Source organism: Sturnus vulgaris, chromosome 6 (genome assembly GCF_052056855.1).
Source record: "Sturnus vulgaris isolate bStuVul1 chromosome 6, bStuVul1.hap1, whole genome shotgun sequence".
Lineage (NCBI taxonomy): Eukaryota > Metazoa > Chordata > Aves > Passeriformes > Sturnidae > Sturnus > Sturnus vulgaris.
Window position 1 is genome coordinate 11,779,326 of NC_142248.1, and position 17,580 is coordinate 11,796,905.

The 17,580-nt window shown below is 41.0% G+C and overlaps 2 protein-coding genes across 2 annotated transcripts in view; both read right to left on the bottom strand.

Moving 5' to 3' along the window:
- Window positions 1–5,959, bottom strand: part of LOC106848955 (cytosolic phospholipase A2 epsilon-like) — a 33,066-nt gene extending 27,107 nt beyond the window's left edge. Inside the window, exons 1-3 of the mRNA XM_014869214.2 lie at window positions 5,576–5,959; window positions 5,261–5,371; window positions 3,949–4,041 (exon numbers count right to left, since the gene is read on the bottom strand). Of these exons, the coding sequence (XP_014724700.2) occupies window positions 3,949–4,041; window positions 5,261–5,371; window positions 5,576–5,959 (588 nt within the window). The remainder of the gene's footprint in view (window positions 1–3,948; window positions 4,042–5,260; window positions 5,372–5,575) is intronic.
- Window positions 5,960–12,372: 6,413 nt separating this feature from the next.
- Window positions 12,373–17,580, bottom strand: part of LOC106848941 (cytosolic phospholipase A2 epsilon-like) — a 32,517-nt gene continuing 27,309 nt past the window's right edge. Inside the window, exons 16-20 of the mRNA XM_014869200.2 lie at window positions 16,930–17,037; window positions 15,761–15,952; window positions 15,186–15,352; window positions 13,875–14,061; window positions 12,373–13,663 (exon numbers count right to left, since the gene is read on the bottom strand). Of these exons, the coding sequence (XP_014724686.2) occupies window positions 13,455–13,663; window positions 13,875–14,061; window positions 15,186–15,352; window positions 15,761–15,952; window positions 16,930–17,037 (863 nt within the window). The 3' untranslated portion in view covers window positions 12,373–13,454. The remainder of the gene's footprint in view (window positions 13,664–13,874; window positions 14,062–15,185; window positions 15,353–15,760; window positions 15,953–16,929; window positions 17,038–17,580) is intronic.

Consider the following 17,580-nt stretch of genomic DNA (forward strand, 5'->3'; position numbering starts at 1 on the left):
CTCATTCTTGACACAATCAGGCTCCACGATGGAAAAGATGCTCTAATTGCTTCCTTCCTTCACCTCCTCCAGGCTGGGAGGGCACCTCAGCTGAGGGCTATGGGGCTCTGCATGTTCATGCTGGTGATGCTGATGATCACTGCTGCCACAGCAGTGCTTTTCACAACCTGTGTGCTTCGTGGGTTTTATTAACACTTCTTCTAGTCAGACCACCTCTCAGGAGTAGCAGAAGCCTTCTTGGCTGGATACCGATGAATTAAAAATGCCCACACTCAGATGGAAAATGCTTTCAGGCATACAGCCACGGTAACCCTGGTTCCAGCAGGGGAAGTTTTTCCACATCCACAGGAGCATGACAGGTATATGCAAAGTCACAAGAATTGTATCCTTCAGATGACTGCTTCCTCATACATATATCCATCATGGGACTCAGCAAACTTTTGAGGAATGACGCTATGCACATTATATTGTGCTTGAAAGACATTTCCAAAAAACAAAACTTCCAATACCAATCAACACAAGATATATGCTCTCACTGCACAATAATCCCATAAATGCAGAGATGTATAATTATATTTAATAAATAAAAGCATTATTTGTTATTTCTATTACTCATTGTATAAATCTGTAGAGATATTTTATCTGATTGATAACTCAGGCTAGTTGCATAGCCCTTTCAGTACTGTTAACATTACCTTCAACTTTTAGTGTTTGCAGATGTTTAACAATCAGACTTCTTCAGATTTTGAAAAATAGGTCTATTCGAAAATTTGAACTGCTCAACTGCATGTTCAAAATCATTTCCATACATAAAACTGTATCCAGAGCAATAGGATAGCCCACCCCTAAAAAAACCCCAGTGCCCTTTTATAGTGCTCTGCCCTCCCTAAGTAGAACAAATATGACAGAAAGAAACTAGGCTGAGCATGAACCATCTGAGGGTTGAGACTCTTTATATCTAATTCCAGATAGCTGTAAAATTAGTGTTTACATCTACCAGCTGTTGAACATTTCTGGATTCTCTTCCTAAGGTAGACCTTAGTACAGGACATGCATCACACTCTGAAAATCTCTCTTTCTGACTACCACTTCTCAAAGACATTTATAGATCTATCTCAGGTACAGATGTTATGCATTTTTGACGTCAAATATGGATTAGACAAACCATATTTCAAAGTTTTGAGCTGATGGGAAGTGGCCTCATTTGATTCTATGAGGTTCATTTTTGAAGTGGGAGGTATGCTGGAACGGGTAATTTTAGCAGTCTGTATTTTAGGCAACCCCATATCAACACACAGGGTGGCAGAGGAGGCACCTGGGCTCAGACCAGCTCCTGCAGCTGAGCAGAGCTGCTGCTGGAGCCATGCTGCTGCAAGCACTGCGGGGCTCAGGGTGCCTCGGGAGTTGTCTCCTGCCTTTCCAGTTGCTGTGAGCCTGGGGCTGGAGCTGTTCCTGACAGCAGGCTCTGGCCCCTGTGGGAGTCAAGGAGCCCATGGCAAGGAGCCTGGTGCCAGAGGAGACCCAGCCCTCCTGCCTGCCTCGGTTCCTGTCCACATTACTGAGCCCAACCTGCACCAGAAGCAGATGTCACAACTTGCTCCTACTCTGGCTCTGCAGAGTGGCAGCTTCTCGCTCTTCCCATGATCTCAAGAGCTGCTTCCAGCTTCCAAAACCCGGCAGAAACCAGAGCTCCTTCTTTGCACAAGGGTGAGAGCTTAACCTGTCCCTCCTGTGTTTAGGGGCTGCAGCTGTGCCAGCTGCACAAACCCCGAAAGAACAAAGAGCCCGTGTGTGGCAGGGAAATGAGGCATGACTTGACCTGAGATGTGATGCATCTTAGCCTTATTAAAACATGGCTCATGGTGAATTTAGAACTATGCATCCAATTGATCCCCTCCCCTTCCCTCACATGCATTATTATACGAGACTTGCTGCAATCCTCAAATATTTTGGTATAGACACTGATGTCTGAAATACCAGAGCTGCCTCTGCCTGTTACTTTAGCATGGGTCTAAGTACCAGCCAAGGCCCAATAATACAGATTTCTTAATGCAGATAAAAATCAGCACGTTGGTGTAAAGACACATGCAGTTGCTGACAAATGCTGTCACAGGTTTATAACAGAAAATCCCCCTGAGCAGGCAGAGACTCTCATATTTAAGTCTTCTGGTAGTTTCAGTGATGAAAAATTAATATTTGAGAAAAAAAATTAGAGGAAAGAAAAATGTATATGCATCCTTTACATGAGCATATGATTGTTGATGTAGCTGAACAATGATCATGCAAGTGCATAGGATGGAGTGTGGAATTCTGAACACAGATGAAAACCAACTCAGTCCATCACCAGTGCATTGTCATGAATTTTGTAATTTTATAATGTAAAAATTAATCCTTCAGTGTGACACAGGACCAATATAGCTGTCTAGAGAAGGTTATGGATATATCAGGTGGTTCTTTTGGTCTGCAACTGTCACATCTGTCCCCTTGAAATTTCATGACCCTTAAGTGTCTTTGACCTAAGTCTATATTCTGAGCACACAATGGAAAAACAAACACATCACTGTGTGGGATTAAGAAATGGAGACAAGAAGTTACTTGTCATATGCATAATTATCATAAGTAATTATAACTCAGGAGCTCAAATCTTTTTTCTTTCTCCCATCATGCTTTTAAGTTCCTGACCCCTTGTAAAGAACAGATATTATACCAAAATCAGTAATTTTTTCTGCCTGTTTTTACAGAATTTCATCCTAGACATGGTCCAGAATTTTAGTACCTCCCCAGGCTGGTGACACCAGACGTTGTAACCTAAATATTTGAAAGATGCAATGCCATAAAGATCCTAGACTTATTATATAATATATCCTGTGACAATACAGTATAATCTTTTAACCACTAATTTTTTAAATAATAATAATTCTAATACTGGGAAAACACAATAGCTAAATTTTGAAGAGTGTATGTGAAAAAACAAAAAATACTGTGAATATGAATAAGAATTTTTTTAATTTGTGAGCACCTAAATTGCAGCAGAACTACCTGGTAAGCAGCTTATCATAAAGCTCACCTGTCTGCCTGTTCACAGTATGATTCTAATTTTCAGACAAAGCTCCTTTTCAGGTTCATTTTGACTCAGTAGAACTTGTCTGCATGAACTACAGCACAATTTTTCACTGAATTATCTGCCTCAGAAGCAGGCACTTCATGGGACAAAACTGTTACATGAATCACTCTTAAACTTCTTCATTGACAGATAGGAGATAGGAAATAATGCCCAGACTCACTGCACAGTAGCAGAATGAGAACTCCCATCAAAACCAGTAATATCTAACAAAAAAAGCCTTTGACTGACACTCATGCACAAGAAATAGCCCCAGCACATTCAAGCATCACTCCTTTTACACAATCCCACAGCAGTTTCTTTCCTAATGCAACACAGAACTTGTGATCAGGGTTCAATAATCCAGAACTCCCTCAGGATGGAGATCGTGCTACCAAAGCTATTGCAGCAGAGCATGTCTCACTATTTGGCTCTTTCAGTTACAAAAAGTATTGGGGAACAGAAAGCTCACCAGTGGATTTATTTTACAAGTAAATGACACATTAAAATACTAAATATTCAGCCTGTTCCAGATAAAATTTAACAGAGGAACAAAACAAGCAATTATGGAAACTGAGCCACCTGGTCTACCTGAAGGTGTCTCTGCTCATTGCAGGAATTTAGAACAAGATACCCTTTAAAGGTGCCTTCCAACCCAAACCATTCTATGTTCCATGAAAATCGTAAGCATAAGAGGAAAAAAATTATTCAAGCAATATATTTAGGGGCATTTCCCTTGTAACACTCTAGCTGCTGCCATCATTCTTTATCTACCTGAGCCTTCTCCCCTTTTGAGAAAAACAAAACCCTTAGCACTCTTTAATTCTAAATTCTCTCGTTCTTAGTACCTTGAAATCACCTTGGTCTGCCCCAGTACCATCATCTTTCATTCTTTGCCATTCACCATCTCCTCCCAAGGAACCAAGGCCTGAGTTTCCACCCTGAAGAAAGGAAGAAAGAAACAATAAATGATAATGTTAAAACAACAGCAGCAGCATTATCAGGATAGATAAATAATTTCTACTTGCAATAATTTGTGATGAAACCTCGATTAGAAGGGCTGGTGGTTACACCCAACTGTGTTACTGCACTCAGATTAATGAACAAAGCATCATGTGTTCTGGGGCACACTGGCACAAAATCCATGTCAGGGGGACCCTTTCAATGAGAAAATGAAGGAAGACCATCACAGCTCTAAGATATCAAGAAGGTGTCTCCACATTTATCCAGTGGAAAAGGTTTGCTTTTAGTTTTGAATGTGATCTTTCAGCAATCTGTGCTTAGCAATATTAAACCTCAGTTTAAAATACCCCAGAATATCTTCTGTGAGCTTGAACACAGAATGTGAAACACTGCAGTTGCAAAATTTTAAATCTAATGTTTCAATCTTTTTCAGGAAAGAGAAGTTCCAAAATAGTTCTACAATGTAGGGTGGCCCCTTTTGAAGCACTTTGTAGAGCATCATTAAACTACATTTTCTACAAAAAATGTTGAAAATATTCTGTTTCTAATTCCAAAGCACTTCCTGAAGTGATGTGCCTTCATCCAGTCAGGGAGCACACAGACAAATGTATAATGTACTACAGTTAGAACAAAATGCCAATCTTGAAACAATCAGAGAATGCAAAGCAAAATGAAAAAATTCAGAGCCAAAAAGAGAATGTGTAAGTGAAATTAAATTCTCTAGTCTTGGTCTTTATCCTGTCCTTATCCCATTTTCAATAACAAAAAAATGGGTTTGACACATTATTATACATGTCAAAATCTTGCTATTTATACAGAAACACAAAATTTTAAAAAAAGTACAATTTAATTACAGAAGAAAAAAGACTGACAATTCAGTCCCCTGAATAAAGTTTCTCCCCCTGTTCATTTTTCCCCCTTTCTTATATTTTTCTGTCCCTATACTACTCTGACTTCTCTCATTTTGTCTATGAAGAGGAGATCTTTGGCTCCAGTGGATTCAGAAGGACTTTTTCCACTGACAGCCTTGAAGAGAAAATTCCACCTTAAACTCCTTCAGGCAGAGGAACTGCTGTATAGTCCCATCAGACATCAAATTTGCACACTAGCTTGAATACAAACACATTCACAAAGGAGAATTTTGTTTTCTGTCAAATGCAGAGGACCTTAAGTGAAACTTTAAAGCTAATTTCTTACCTCTAGTGCATTTGATGGTATCATGGTCATCCCTTTCATGTAATAGAGTCCTTTTGGCACCTCCATGGGCGGAAAATCTTGAGACATATTTGCAGGATCTACTTCTGGATCCTCCATGCGCACGAATCCTTTACACATATTTTCAGGAGCTAGTCCTGGCACTTTCATAGGCTGGAATCCTTTACACATATTTGCAGGAGCTAGTCCTGGCACTTCCATAGGCTGGAATCCTTTACACATGTTTTCAGGAGCTAGTCCTGGCACTTTCATAGGCTGGAATCCTTTACACATATTTTCAGGAGCTAGTCCTGGCACTTCCATAGGCTGGAATCCTTTACACATGTTTTCAGGATCTACTCCTGCCCCCTCCACGGGCAGGAATCCTTTACACATGTTTTCAGCATACAGTCCTGGCACCTCCATGGGTACAAATCCTTTAGACATGTTTTCAGGATACAGACCTGGCACCTCCGTGGGTACAAATCCTTTAGATGTGTTTTCAGGATCTGCTCCTGGCACCTCCACAGGCAACAATTCCACAGATATATTTTCAGGCTCTCCTCCTGGCACGTCCGTGGGCAGCGGTTCTAGAGACATGTTTTCAGGATTTACTGCTGGCACCTCCGTGGGCAGCAGCTCTACAGACACGCTCTCAGTGTCTACTCCTGCCACCTCCACTGGCAGCACTTCCCAAGACATGTTTGCAGGATGCACTCCTGTGGGAGTCAATGGCTTGTTATTTTATAAAATTACCTGAGGCCCCACCCATCTCTTCTCTCTAAGTAAAGGATTCCCCTCCCACTGCAAGGCAGTGGAGTACCAAGGATAGACTGCTCCAGGGAAGGACCTTCCAGCACAAGCACCACAGCTAAAGGAATGTGGTACCTTCCTCTGGCTGGGAACCTCTCCCAGCCTGCGCCTGCCCCACGGGTCCTGCCCTGCTGCCACCCTTTTCTGTGTGTGCAGAGCATGGAGGGTGCTGCCACAGAGGGCTGCTCCTTCAAACCTACTTCTTCCCTGCCCTGAGCAGGGACAGCTCCTGTCTGGGGGAAACTGCACCCTGGAAAAGGCCTGTGCATCTAAATAACCTGCATGCTGGCACAGCCCTTCTGGTCAGTGTCTCCCCATGGGCAGGGGCACCTGAGCTCAGTGCCTGCAGAGCAACCCCTGGAGATGGCCATCCCCAGTGCCTGACAGGTCACTGCTTGGGCATGCAGCTCCCAGCTCCTCCTGGGCTGCTCCCATTCCTTCTTCCCAGGGGAGAGAGGCCATGCTGTGGGTACAGGGCCAGGGCTTCCTTTTGCAGGTGAGCTGTAGGTAGAGGAGGTGATTGACAGGCTGGGAGCAGCATCACCTGAGTGGGATGGGACAGCAGGGCAGAAGGAGGGGGATGCTTGCAGGGGGTAGCAGAGGTCTTGAAGTCAATGCCTATGGCTCCAGGCGTGACCCAGGACTACTGCTGCACCCAGCAGCACCTTAAATACAGCAAAAAAGGCATAAGGAAATACGTAATACCTGTGCAAAGCAGGTAAGAGTTATGCTTTTATACATTTTCCAGAGAAAAGCAGTTGAACTTTGTATGACAGCTGTGGGAAGCTCCTATCAAGATGAATGGAATAGAGTATCCAGTGGTTAAGTTTTATCACTTTTATTTTACAGGGATTTGTTCAACCAAAGAACATGAACAAAAGAGCAGATGAACATCTTCAGGCTTACCCAGTGGAAATTACCATCTTCAAACACAGAAAAACAAACTAATAACAAACTAGAAGCTCCAGTAACAGTAAGCTGTGTCATAGCATCTGCATTCCCAGCATGAAAAGTAGCTCTGCCCACACTGGAAGTAAAAGAGCATCTTTTGGCCTCAGGTCACAGACACTCGGAGCTACATCCTGGAGAACTCCTTTTGCAGCTTAATTTACAAACAACTATCATTCGGGGGGTTGGGGGTTTGTTTGTTGGGTTTTTTTATTATTTTTTTTTAATTGGGCAGAAAAGAAGACCTGGTTGACCTTGGAAAACCTGTCATGGGATACTAAAAATACCAGAATATTTGTCATTAGAGCAGAACAACTTTCCCAAGGCTGGCTAGTTCAGAGAACCATTAGCATAACTGATGATAACTGATAGAAATCCCTTTAAAGTTGGTCAACCTTAAAAAGAGCTGAGATTCTCTGTCCTCAAGGAAGCCTGTGGAGAAGAAAGATGGGTTCTGTGTACAGACTTCCACGTCTGCAGAGTGAATTGTGAATTCCCCTTTACAGGCACACTTGGTTATCTATAATGATCTGTACAGCCTTCAGCTAAATCAAGGTACTCTGCTCCCATCTGAGTCACTCCACAGGGAACAACATAAAGAAAGAAAACAGCAAGGTTCTCATTAAAAACTGAACTAGTGTACTCTCAGGTAAAATCTGAATGTACAAAGCTGGATGGTTTCAACTTGGAGAACGAAAAGCAGATGCTTCAAGTGGAAATATTTAATTTCTTTACATGACATATTTCAGTAATATAAGGATAGAGGAAGGAAAATAACCCACCTGTTTCAAAGATCTAAATGTAGTTGCCCTGGCAGCAAATTGCACACTACTCCTTTAGCATAGTGCTATCACAGTCTTATCTGTTTATCACACAGAATGTGCCAAAACCAGCACAGCCTTGTGCTTCCTCAACTGCTTAGGTTCCTTACTCATCCCACAACGCAGCCTGCAGAAGCATTGCTCACTTGGCAAAGGAACCTGCATTACATCTGACTGCAGAGACAAGCTGTGGAGAATGACAACATTTTCAACAAATTCAAATGTAGCTTTGTGATTCCTTTTAATCACAGTCTTGGACAGGACCAAAATCACTGACAGCCAGTGTCCTCCTAAATGCCTTGCAACACTATATGCTTGCCTAGCCTTGAACAAGCCAGGAAAAATGAGCCTGAGATTCTTCTAACACGGTGGAAGCAGAACGAGGACTGGCTGTGACCACCACACTACTCTCAGCCATACAAATTCTTCTATACAAAAAAAAAAAACAGCTCTGGAAAGCAGTCAGATGGGAATTCTGGCTCAGCTACATCCTCTCCCTGCAGGAGAGGAGTGGTGTCTTAGGCCATCACTTGTGCAGTTAGTGAAGGAAGGAGATTTGGAGCAGGAGAGAAAACTCACAGGAGACAGGGCATTACTGCTATCTTACCCCTGAAGCAAGTAAAAATGAGTCTTCAGGGAAATAAATTTTAAACCAAAAAGTTTTAAAGTACTAGAATGTATTCTTGTTAAGACAGTGAGAAAAGCATGGCACGTTATATCATTATATAGATATATCAGCATTTGTATGCATCTAGCATATAACTAGAACAAACTTCTGGTACTGAGAGGTGTTCCTTTCCCAGAAGAGAGGCTACCATCATTAATGACTTTGTACATCATTGCACTCACTGTTAAATGCCTGTATACATTTCTTTCATGTTACAGTTACTGATGAAGCCTGGAACTTACCAGTCTCAGAGCTGCCTAATTGAAGTGTAAATTTATACTCTGTTTTATTTCTCTCAGATTTTATGCATGTTACAAATATACAGTCCTCAGTGGTTACCTGTAGAGTGAGGAAGTCCTGTGTGCTTGGAGTTCTCTCACTTTGGGATGTTTTTCTGTACTCAGAAAAAGTCTCTCAGGACTACAGTTCTACAAGAGCAGTTCCAAAAGCTTTTTGAATCACTATTCATTCTCCACATTTCTGCAGACTACATGCAAATTTATCATACCCTGTGAGCTGAAAACCAGCACAAGTGCAATATAACAGCACAGTTCTTCCTCCTCATGCCCAAACCCAGCAGTGGGTTACAAGCCATCAACTCTTGCACCAGTAGAGGTCATGGACTAGAGATTAAGTGACTAGAAAAGGTGTTTGTTAAACATCTGTGAAGGATTTTCTGAATTATTTTCTGTATGTAGGACCAAAGAACTTAATCTTCAACAAATTCTAGGCTATCATATAATTTGTTAAATGTCAAAACCTAGTTACATCCTATATTTACAAAATAGATATTAAAAGAAATCCAGCTCAAGGAGGAATTTGGAGCATGAGTTGCTTTTAAGACTGGGTGACATCCAGCTGAATAGCAGAAATTGCAAAATTGAAGAAACAACTTGCTCAAGATTTTAAAGTACATATTAATATGCGTAGAAATTTGCAGCTCCTTACCTGATAGTTATCAGTCTCTAAGGATGCTCCATTTCCTCAGCAGAAGAAAGGAAATAGGAAGGGAGCAAACAGATTATTAGCAGAGAGAGAGAAGGCTGCAATAAGCAGTAGTTGGCAGGAAAAGTTAGACTGCTAGGGGCCAAGGAACCATCTTTTCCCAGCGTTTAAGGGCAGAAAAAAAGGAGAGCTGGGAGTTAGGAAGTACTCACAGTGTGCATATCAGGTAAGCCCAGATGGTCAGAACCTCAGCAGTAAGATTTAGTGCCATGAAATTTTCTAGATTAGAGATTTTTAGTTGTTTTTCTTTTTAAAGCACCCGCCTATTAAGACTGCTTTGAAAAAAACCAGAGGAGTGATATAGCTTTATCTCTGTTTTAAATGTTTGTGTCCCCCACCTTTTGGTTCCTGATTTCCTCTTTTCCTCTTTCCATTCCCTGCCATATTTTCTTTACGATTGGCTTCTTGGATTTCAAAGTAAGCTTTCTTTCTTTGTCTATCTCAAGACCTCATAGCTAAAATGCCATTTTTCACTTTTTGCCGAGTATTATAGTTTGTTTTTTCTTCTATCCTGTCTTAATCTCACTTAATCATTCTTACTCTTTCCCCTTTGTCTCATGTCTCCTTTGTACTGTAATTGTTCCTCCAGAAGCTTCAGGTTTGAATGATGGAGGTTTGGTCATATTTGGAACAAGCATGAATACTACAAGCATTAGGGCAGCTGAGATCAGGCTGTGACATCTGGATGAGATTTCCAGCTGCATGGAGAAAAGGATATAAACGACAGTGGGTTGGAGGGAGTGCAAAGGAGATCGCAGGCCCCAAGGAGAAAAAAACATGAGACATGACAAGATGTCACATCCCAGAGTTTTGATATCATGAGCTGGAAGTGTGGGAGGAGGGCAGGAGAAGTACTTTATGAGCACTGCAGGAGTGCTGGGCTTCAGTGGGAGCCCTACAAGGGAGAGAGTTTCAGGAGGAATTCAAAGGTACAAAGCTTCAATGGCATGAATGACACAGAACTCTCAGCCATTTTCACTGCTGACCAGCATACCATGACCAGGGCACGAGGGAAGGCCTTCTCTGCAGTTTTATCACTCTAGTAAGACTCTGGGATATTGCACATACACAGCAGAGCTTTACATGTGAGCAGGTTTTAGCACAGGGTTTCTAAGACAGGAGTCCTGTTCCACCACCCACATTCTCCTGTATCTGCTGTGGCAAACATTTCCCATCACTCACGTGGTGCAACCTGGAGTCTCACAAATGACTAGTTCACTTCACTCAGAATGTTTGCAATAATCTCTTATTTGATCACTCCTTACACTATGGAACAGCACAAAATTTGCTGCTGTTTCTTCAGGGGCACTCGCCCAGTAGGACTGCCCAAGTTCTCATGTGCCTTGTGAGGAGTTAAAGAATCCCACTGCTGCTTTCCTTAGGTTCCTGTGGTCTGAGTCACCTCACTGAGCTGCCCGGTTCTTCATGCACCTTTGTGATAATCAGAAGGGCTGGGGCACAGCTGCAATTGCATGCTAATCCCTTCACTTACTATAGATAATGAATAGGTAAGAAGGAAAAGACAGACACAGAAAAGATTCAAAACATATTAATTACAACTAAGGAGGTCAGCGTGTTAGTGTTTGTAGCTCCTATTACCACATATACCAAGAGCTCTATCTATTCAAACACTTAGGAAAAATCAAGTTAACTCCTGCTGGTTTTAATACCATGATACAGCATGGGCCTAGATTTTTGCAGTGCTTCTCTCCCCTAGCTTTCTTCCTCAAAGGGATAATTCCATGAAGTCACTCCTCTTTCCTGTAAAAAGGGACACTCCCAACCTGCAAAACCAAAAAGCGCTTTTAAATGCCCACATCTGCAGCTGTTACCTACATTCTTGTAATGCTTCAGTACAGCCCAGAGTCAGAGCATAGGAAACATAGCCCATTAAATGCTGAACCAGAACGAAACAATGCCAGCAGACAAAGCCACACAAAACCTCCCTGCTGGCCTGCAAGGACAGAAGACAAGGATCTTCTGCAGGTGTTCTGCTGGGAAGTGGGACAAACACCCTGACAGGTGAAGCAGAGAACACCTCAGTGGTGTTCTTGAGAGCAAATGGGGCTTCCCACTGTTAAACCAGCAAACAAGAGAACATCAAGGGGAGCAAAGGGGTATAGTTAAAGGCAGGAATGGGAAGAGAGAAGCAGGCTTCTTGAAATTTGATGTCATCAAAGGCTTGGATGGCAGGGGTAGGAACTTCATTTGCAGGTCTTGAAGGTGCCCAAAACCTCAGCTGTTAGATGGGCAGTTGGGAGAAGTAGCAAACACATGTGTCACACCAAATGGGGTTGTCCTAATGATAACCAGGGAAGCCTGGGAGGGAAGTAGAGCTGGGACAGAGGAGAGGCAATGCCGAGAGGGACCAAATGACTCAGCAACAGAGATCACAAAGAGGGGAGCCCTTGATGAGCACCAACAAGTAAACAGCCATTTCAGCACACCAGAGGTTTGAACCCAGGCTGCAAATTGGATGGAGGAGTGAGGGCCTGGAAAAGCAGCTGGGGTAAGGACACAGCACCCCTAAGGGGGCTGAGGTCATCGGAGGTGAGCTTGGCAGACTAAAGACAGCAAAGGATAGAGGAAGACAAGGCATAAAGGAATGATTGAAGGAAGAGAGACGGATCATGACAGCAACAAGGAAGAGAGTTTTTCAGCATTTTAGAGGTTCATCTTTCATTTTGAATTAAAAATTAATTTTCTATTTTTGCTATGATATATTATTCATAGCTCTGTTTGCCAATACACGTTACTTCAGCACAGACAAGCTGCTGCATTTTATTTAAATTTTAAGTAATTAAGGGCAACCGATACTGACTGAAGCATTTTATCTTTTTATTTTAGGTTAGTATCTTCGTTGTAATGAAACTGATTTACATAATATTTGTCTTACTAAAATTCTTCCTAAAGCAAATAATTATTTTGGTCTTCATCTCAAAAATAAGCAGTTTCAACAAATTACCTAGTGCTATTTATAGTAGTTGCTTTTAGACAGGCAGGGACTGACAAAGTCATGCGATTACCCATGAATTATCCATGGATATCAGTGTAAAGCACTTTGCTTGCCCTTCTGACCACAAAACCTGTCTCTCAGTTTTTGATGTTTTAATTCTCACAGCATCCCATCTTATAATAACAAGAAATATTATGAAAAACACTGAAATTAACAGGACATGGATACTGAGCTGGATCATCTAAATACCATGAATGTTCAGTGGAAAGTAGAACCATGGATTAGATAGTAATACCTGCAATGGAAGAGTGTATAATTCATAACTCATAACTCACAATATGGCTTGAAAGAGTAGTTTGCAAGAGATTTTCAAAAACTAAATACTGCTGGTGTAATAAAACTTTTAAATTCAGAAGCATATAAAATGTGTATTTTTCACATGAAGTCTCAGATTATTTTTTATGTTTAGCTTGGCATGTTATTTCTAGCAAAAATTCCTTGCGTACATTATAGGAGAATACAGTTTTTATGTTCTTTGAAATTGTCCACATTTATAATGTATTTTTCTGTTGTACTAGATTTTGAATAAATTAAATATCTGTAGCTCATTTGTCTTCACTTCACATACAATTTCCAGTAGTATAACAAATTTTGAAAGAATTTGTACTGCTGTCCCAGATTCATGCATTTAAAAAAACTTTTCAATAAACCCAATGTTTTCTGACCTTCAATTTACTGCTTATACACACGAAAAAAAATTCACCAGCAATGAAATCCAACATAAATAAAGAATAAGTTTAGTCATTATTTTGTTTGATTGGTTGGTCTAGGATCATCATGTGGTAGAGAGGAACCACAGCCTGAGATAAGTCTTTACTTTCCAAAGTCTACTATGCTCATTTGAAGACAGCTTTTGGCTCTTCTCCAGAGAAGAATTTAAAAAAAAATAAAATCATGCAGATATTTTTCTGAAACGCAGGCGAACGTTTATTTTTTGTGCTGTCGTTTCTGCTCTATGGCTGAATTCAAAGCCTGAAGGATCAGATGTTGGTTGTTCTGAATGTTGTAGCTGGTCAGTTCTATCAGCTTGTCAAAATCCTCTCCTTTGTAGGTAAAGCTGTTTAAGCAGTAGGGAGAGGAAATGGTGGAAACATCCACATCTCCCTGTGCCATCTCAGCAGGGCTGCGCTCCACACCTGACAAAGAAAGAAAATCATCAGTGGGGTACAGAAATGGTTCCACCTCCACTTTCCAGGTGGGGCACAACGCTACTCCTCCCTCCCTTGGCATTTGCATTTCTCTCCCATGGGAGGCACGGCAGGGGAGGGAGGAGACCACGGCACACCACGTCTCCCATCCCACAGACACAGGGCTGCCAGGTGGTGGGAGAACCATCCCATGGCTTACCAGGCTCTTTGTATTTTCTGAAGGAGTCATTCACCAGGGGGAAAAACACCACAGTCGGTGCCTCTGGGGTCTCTGTGTCTTCAAAGATGTAGCACTCCTTTAGATTTTTCTTCTCTTCTTCACTCATGTGGATTTTGGGAAATGGGATTCCCTGCTTTTGGAAGTATTTGGAGGCTTCTTCCAAAGGCTGAATTCAGATAGAAAAGAAGAAAAGGTCAGAAATTCTGCCACACTCCACCACTTTTCCTAACGCATCCATTGAAAGGCCTTCACAAATATTTGGGAGCAAGGTTTGCTGTTAATATTTCTTCTGTCCCTGTCTCTTACATGAGGTATTAAGTACTATTAACACAACAATTCAAGACTCAGGCTCCAGCTTGCACTCCTCATTGGTGTTTTACCTTCTCCTTCTCCTCATTAGCCTTTATCTCTACAAGATGGATAAAATGTCTATGACTATGGGAATGGTGGCCTAGAAGCTTAGGATACAGAAAGATGCATCTTCTGGAGAAAATACTGAATCAATAGAATGGACAAGAATCTGAAATATTACAGTTTTTAAATGCAAAATTACAAAATTTTTTTTACTCTGCATAAAGTATTTAAAAGCCTTTAAGTCTTAGACGCCTTAGGATGGTTCTGAAAAGTGATGTAAGTGATCTGGGAGCAAATATCATCTTAACTGAAATGTTAATATTGCAGGTGTGTTAGCAATTTTTGAAAGTAGGATTTTGCTTCCTGAGTCTGGTTGGCTTGTATGTCTTATCCATATCTAGTAACAGGAATAGACCAGGTTATTAGATGGTATTTGAAAGAGCAAATATTCTCAAAGGACAATTCTCCACAATTTTGAACAACAAAAACATCAAGCTATTGTTCTAAAGATGATTGGAAAAAAATATTTCTAACTATACTGCATGTGAATAACTTTATATGAACATCACAACACAACTATAATGAGTTCATTAGTGATGGTAACTAGTACCAGATAAACACTCCATGTGAGTGTAATCTAGATAGCCAAATGGAGATCACAGGAGCACACAGGTCTAGGAGACAGCATTTAGCTATTAGAGGGTTACTTCATATAAAATATTTAGAAATCTGATATTACTTCTGTTCTTGGGGGATTTACCAGCATCACTTGCAAGACCTAAGCATCTGCATAGGGAACTGTAGACCAAGGATCCTTTTCTCTCAGAATCAGTTTATTCTACATAAATTCTTCTGAATCTTTAGGAGTTAAGGAGGGCTTAACTTAACTTAAAAGGCAGCAGTTGTTTATCAAAGAAAAAAGAGCATTTTTCCCACCAAGGTCTGTGATCCAGAAGAATAGTTTAAGTGCAGGACAACATCCACTTTCCTCTCTGGCCTCAGGAGTGGTGGATAGCTGATGTCGATGTATCCTGCCGTGTCTGCCAGGCACATGAACTCTGCTGTTTCTGTCAGCTGGTTGGGGAAATGCTCTAGGACGGTATCTAAAGGAAATATTTGTTATGATGAGTGATTCAATGAAGAAACAATGCATCTGTTGTTTGACTAATAAGGAAAATTTGGGAAAAATGCCTCTTGGCTCTCCATTACATTTACTTTTTCCAAAAGACCCTGACACACTACAGATGTTCAGCCTTCACATATAAAAGAAAGACCTGTTCAATGTAAAAAGAGAGTTCTTTCACTTCTCATATTGCTATTCTTCCACCTCAGATGAGCAGTAATTTTCTTTCTCTGGAATCAAGGAAACTCCTGAACCTGATTTGACTGCATGAAATTTAAATAGTTATCTTGACATATTCATTTCCAAATGTTCATTGTCTGCTTTCTCTTCACTGATGAAAACATCAACCACCTAAGAAAGTAAAAAAATTATATTTGAGGATGTTTACCTTTCCATATACAGAAGTTTTTGCTCTGAAGGTATTCGTTGTGCAGCTGGAACCCCTTCAGGAAGTTGTAGAACTTTGAAACCATCACCCTCTCTGTCAGGATCCGCCGAATGATGCCCATGATGCCACATTCGGGGCTGACCAGGTAAGTCTCCAACTCATGTCTCCTGTCTGATGGAGAAGGCTCTTCTCCTGAAAGGTAGAGGAGGTGAACAAACTGTTGCTTTGATAGAGTTCTTTTCAAATACTTAAAATAACAGAAGGCATTTCGTATTAGCTAGGGAAAAGAAGATCCTAATAAGACATTGCAACATACAAATAAATCAATGTCGAAATAGGAATAAGAAGTAAATCCATCTTAAGTAAAGCCTATTCCATGAGAAACAAAGTGGCAACAAACTTGCTAAAACTGGAAAAAGTGATCCATTTTTTGGTAGAATTCACAGATTGATTCCCTGTGTGAAGGTCAGGGTAGGTTCAGAATCTGGATCTGTTCCTTTCAAAATTAATAAAAATCAGCTTTGGGGGAAAAAAAACAAAAAAACATAAAAACAACCAAAAAAGCCACCCAAGAACAAAAACAAAACAAAAATCCCCCACAACTGCCAGGAGACTGATACATCCACAAAAGAACAAAAGAGCAAAGAAAAAGGGGTGTTCTAGACAGTACCTCATGAGATTGGGAAGAGAGCCAATGACTTTCTATCACATGCATTTGTTGATTTATTTAGCTTAGGGCTTTGCAATACTTCTATGGAGAAAGTGATAGAAACCCATAAACCATACTCACTAATTGCCTTTGAACACAGGTAGGACAACCAAGGCCTCTAAGAAAAACATAGATTTACAACAAGATCAAAGAAAATTGAAATGGAGTTGCATGTAATTGAAGTCTTCAACACAATGTATGAAAAGCACCAGCTGCTGAGGCAGATGGAGAACACAGCATTGAGGTGTTTGTTACAACATGGAGGTTCAGCAAAGGGCCCTGGGCAAAGACAAACTGTTTAAAACCTTCAGTAGTTTTATATTTGCATAAATTCAGTCTAAGAGAGATTAATGGAAATAATATTGCTCTGGGTAAATTCAGAGAGGAAACCTAGTTAGATACAGCTGACAACATGAAGATTTATGAGGCAACAGGTGAAACAGACAGAAACATAACTAACCAATATCAACAGTGCTGTGCTGGGTGCACCTCAGAGAGCGCCTTTGTGTAGGGTCTGACGAATGCCAGGCGTCCAACAGGTTGTATGAAAAGACATTGCTCCACAGGCCTGTGCAATGGCAGAGAGCAGGGAAACTTATTCAGAAGCATTCCAATGGAAAATATCCCTTAAATAAAAAAAAAATCTCAGCTTTTCAAGGAGTATTGGAAAGCCTTGAGGCTTCCAAATTATCACCAAGAACTATATGAAGATGTTTTCAGCAGCTAGCATTCTGTCCTCAAGGAGGAGCCTAAATAGTTTAAAACATTGTGTGAGGCCTTCAGCCACTGTAATTCATTGCCACATACAGACCAACGTTTTCCATCCTATAAGGAAGTGTCATAAGTGAGCAAAACCATGCAATTTCCTATAAAATAAGGGTCTGGTCTACAAAATATGTCATATACAAGTGGATACTCAGTTAAAGTTAAGCTGCTCCTGGAAGTCAAGAATCAGATGGTTAGAGCACAGTCTGGGACAGTCTGCAGAAAAGTCCTCTAACTAAAGACATCTTTGCTGTCCCTCTAAAATTGCTCTCTGCATAAGGTCTTTTGAGGGTGACCCTTCTTCTCATTCCCATAGTACTTCTCCCACTTCTGCCATGCCACATAA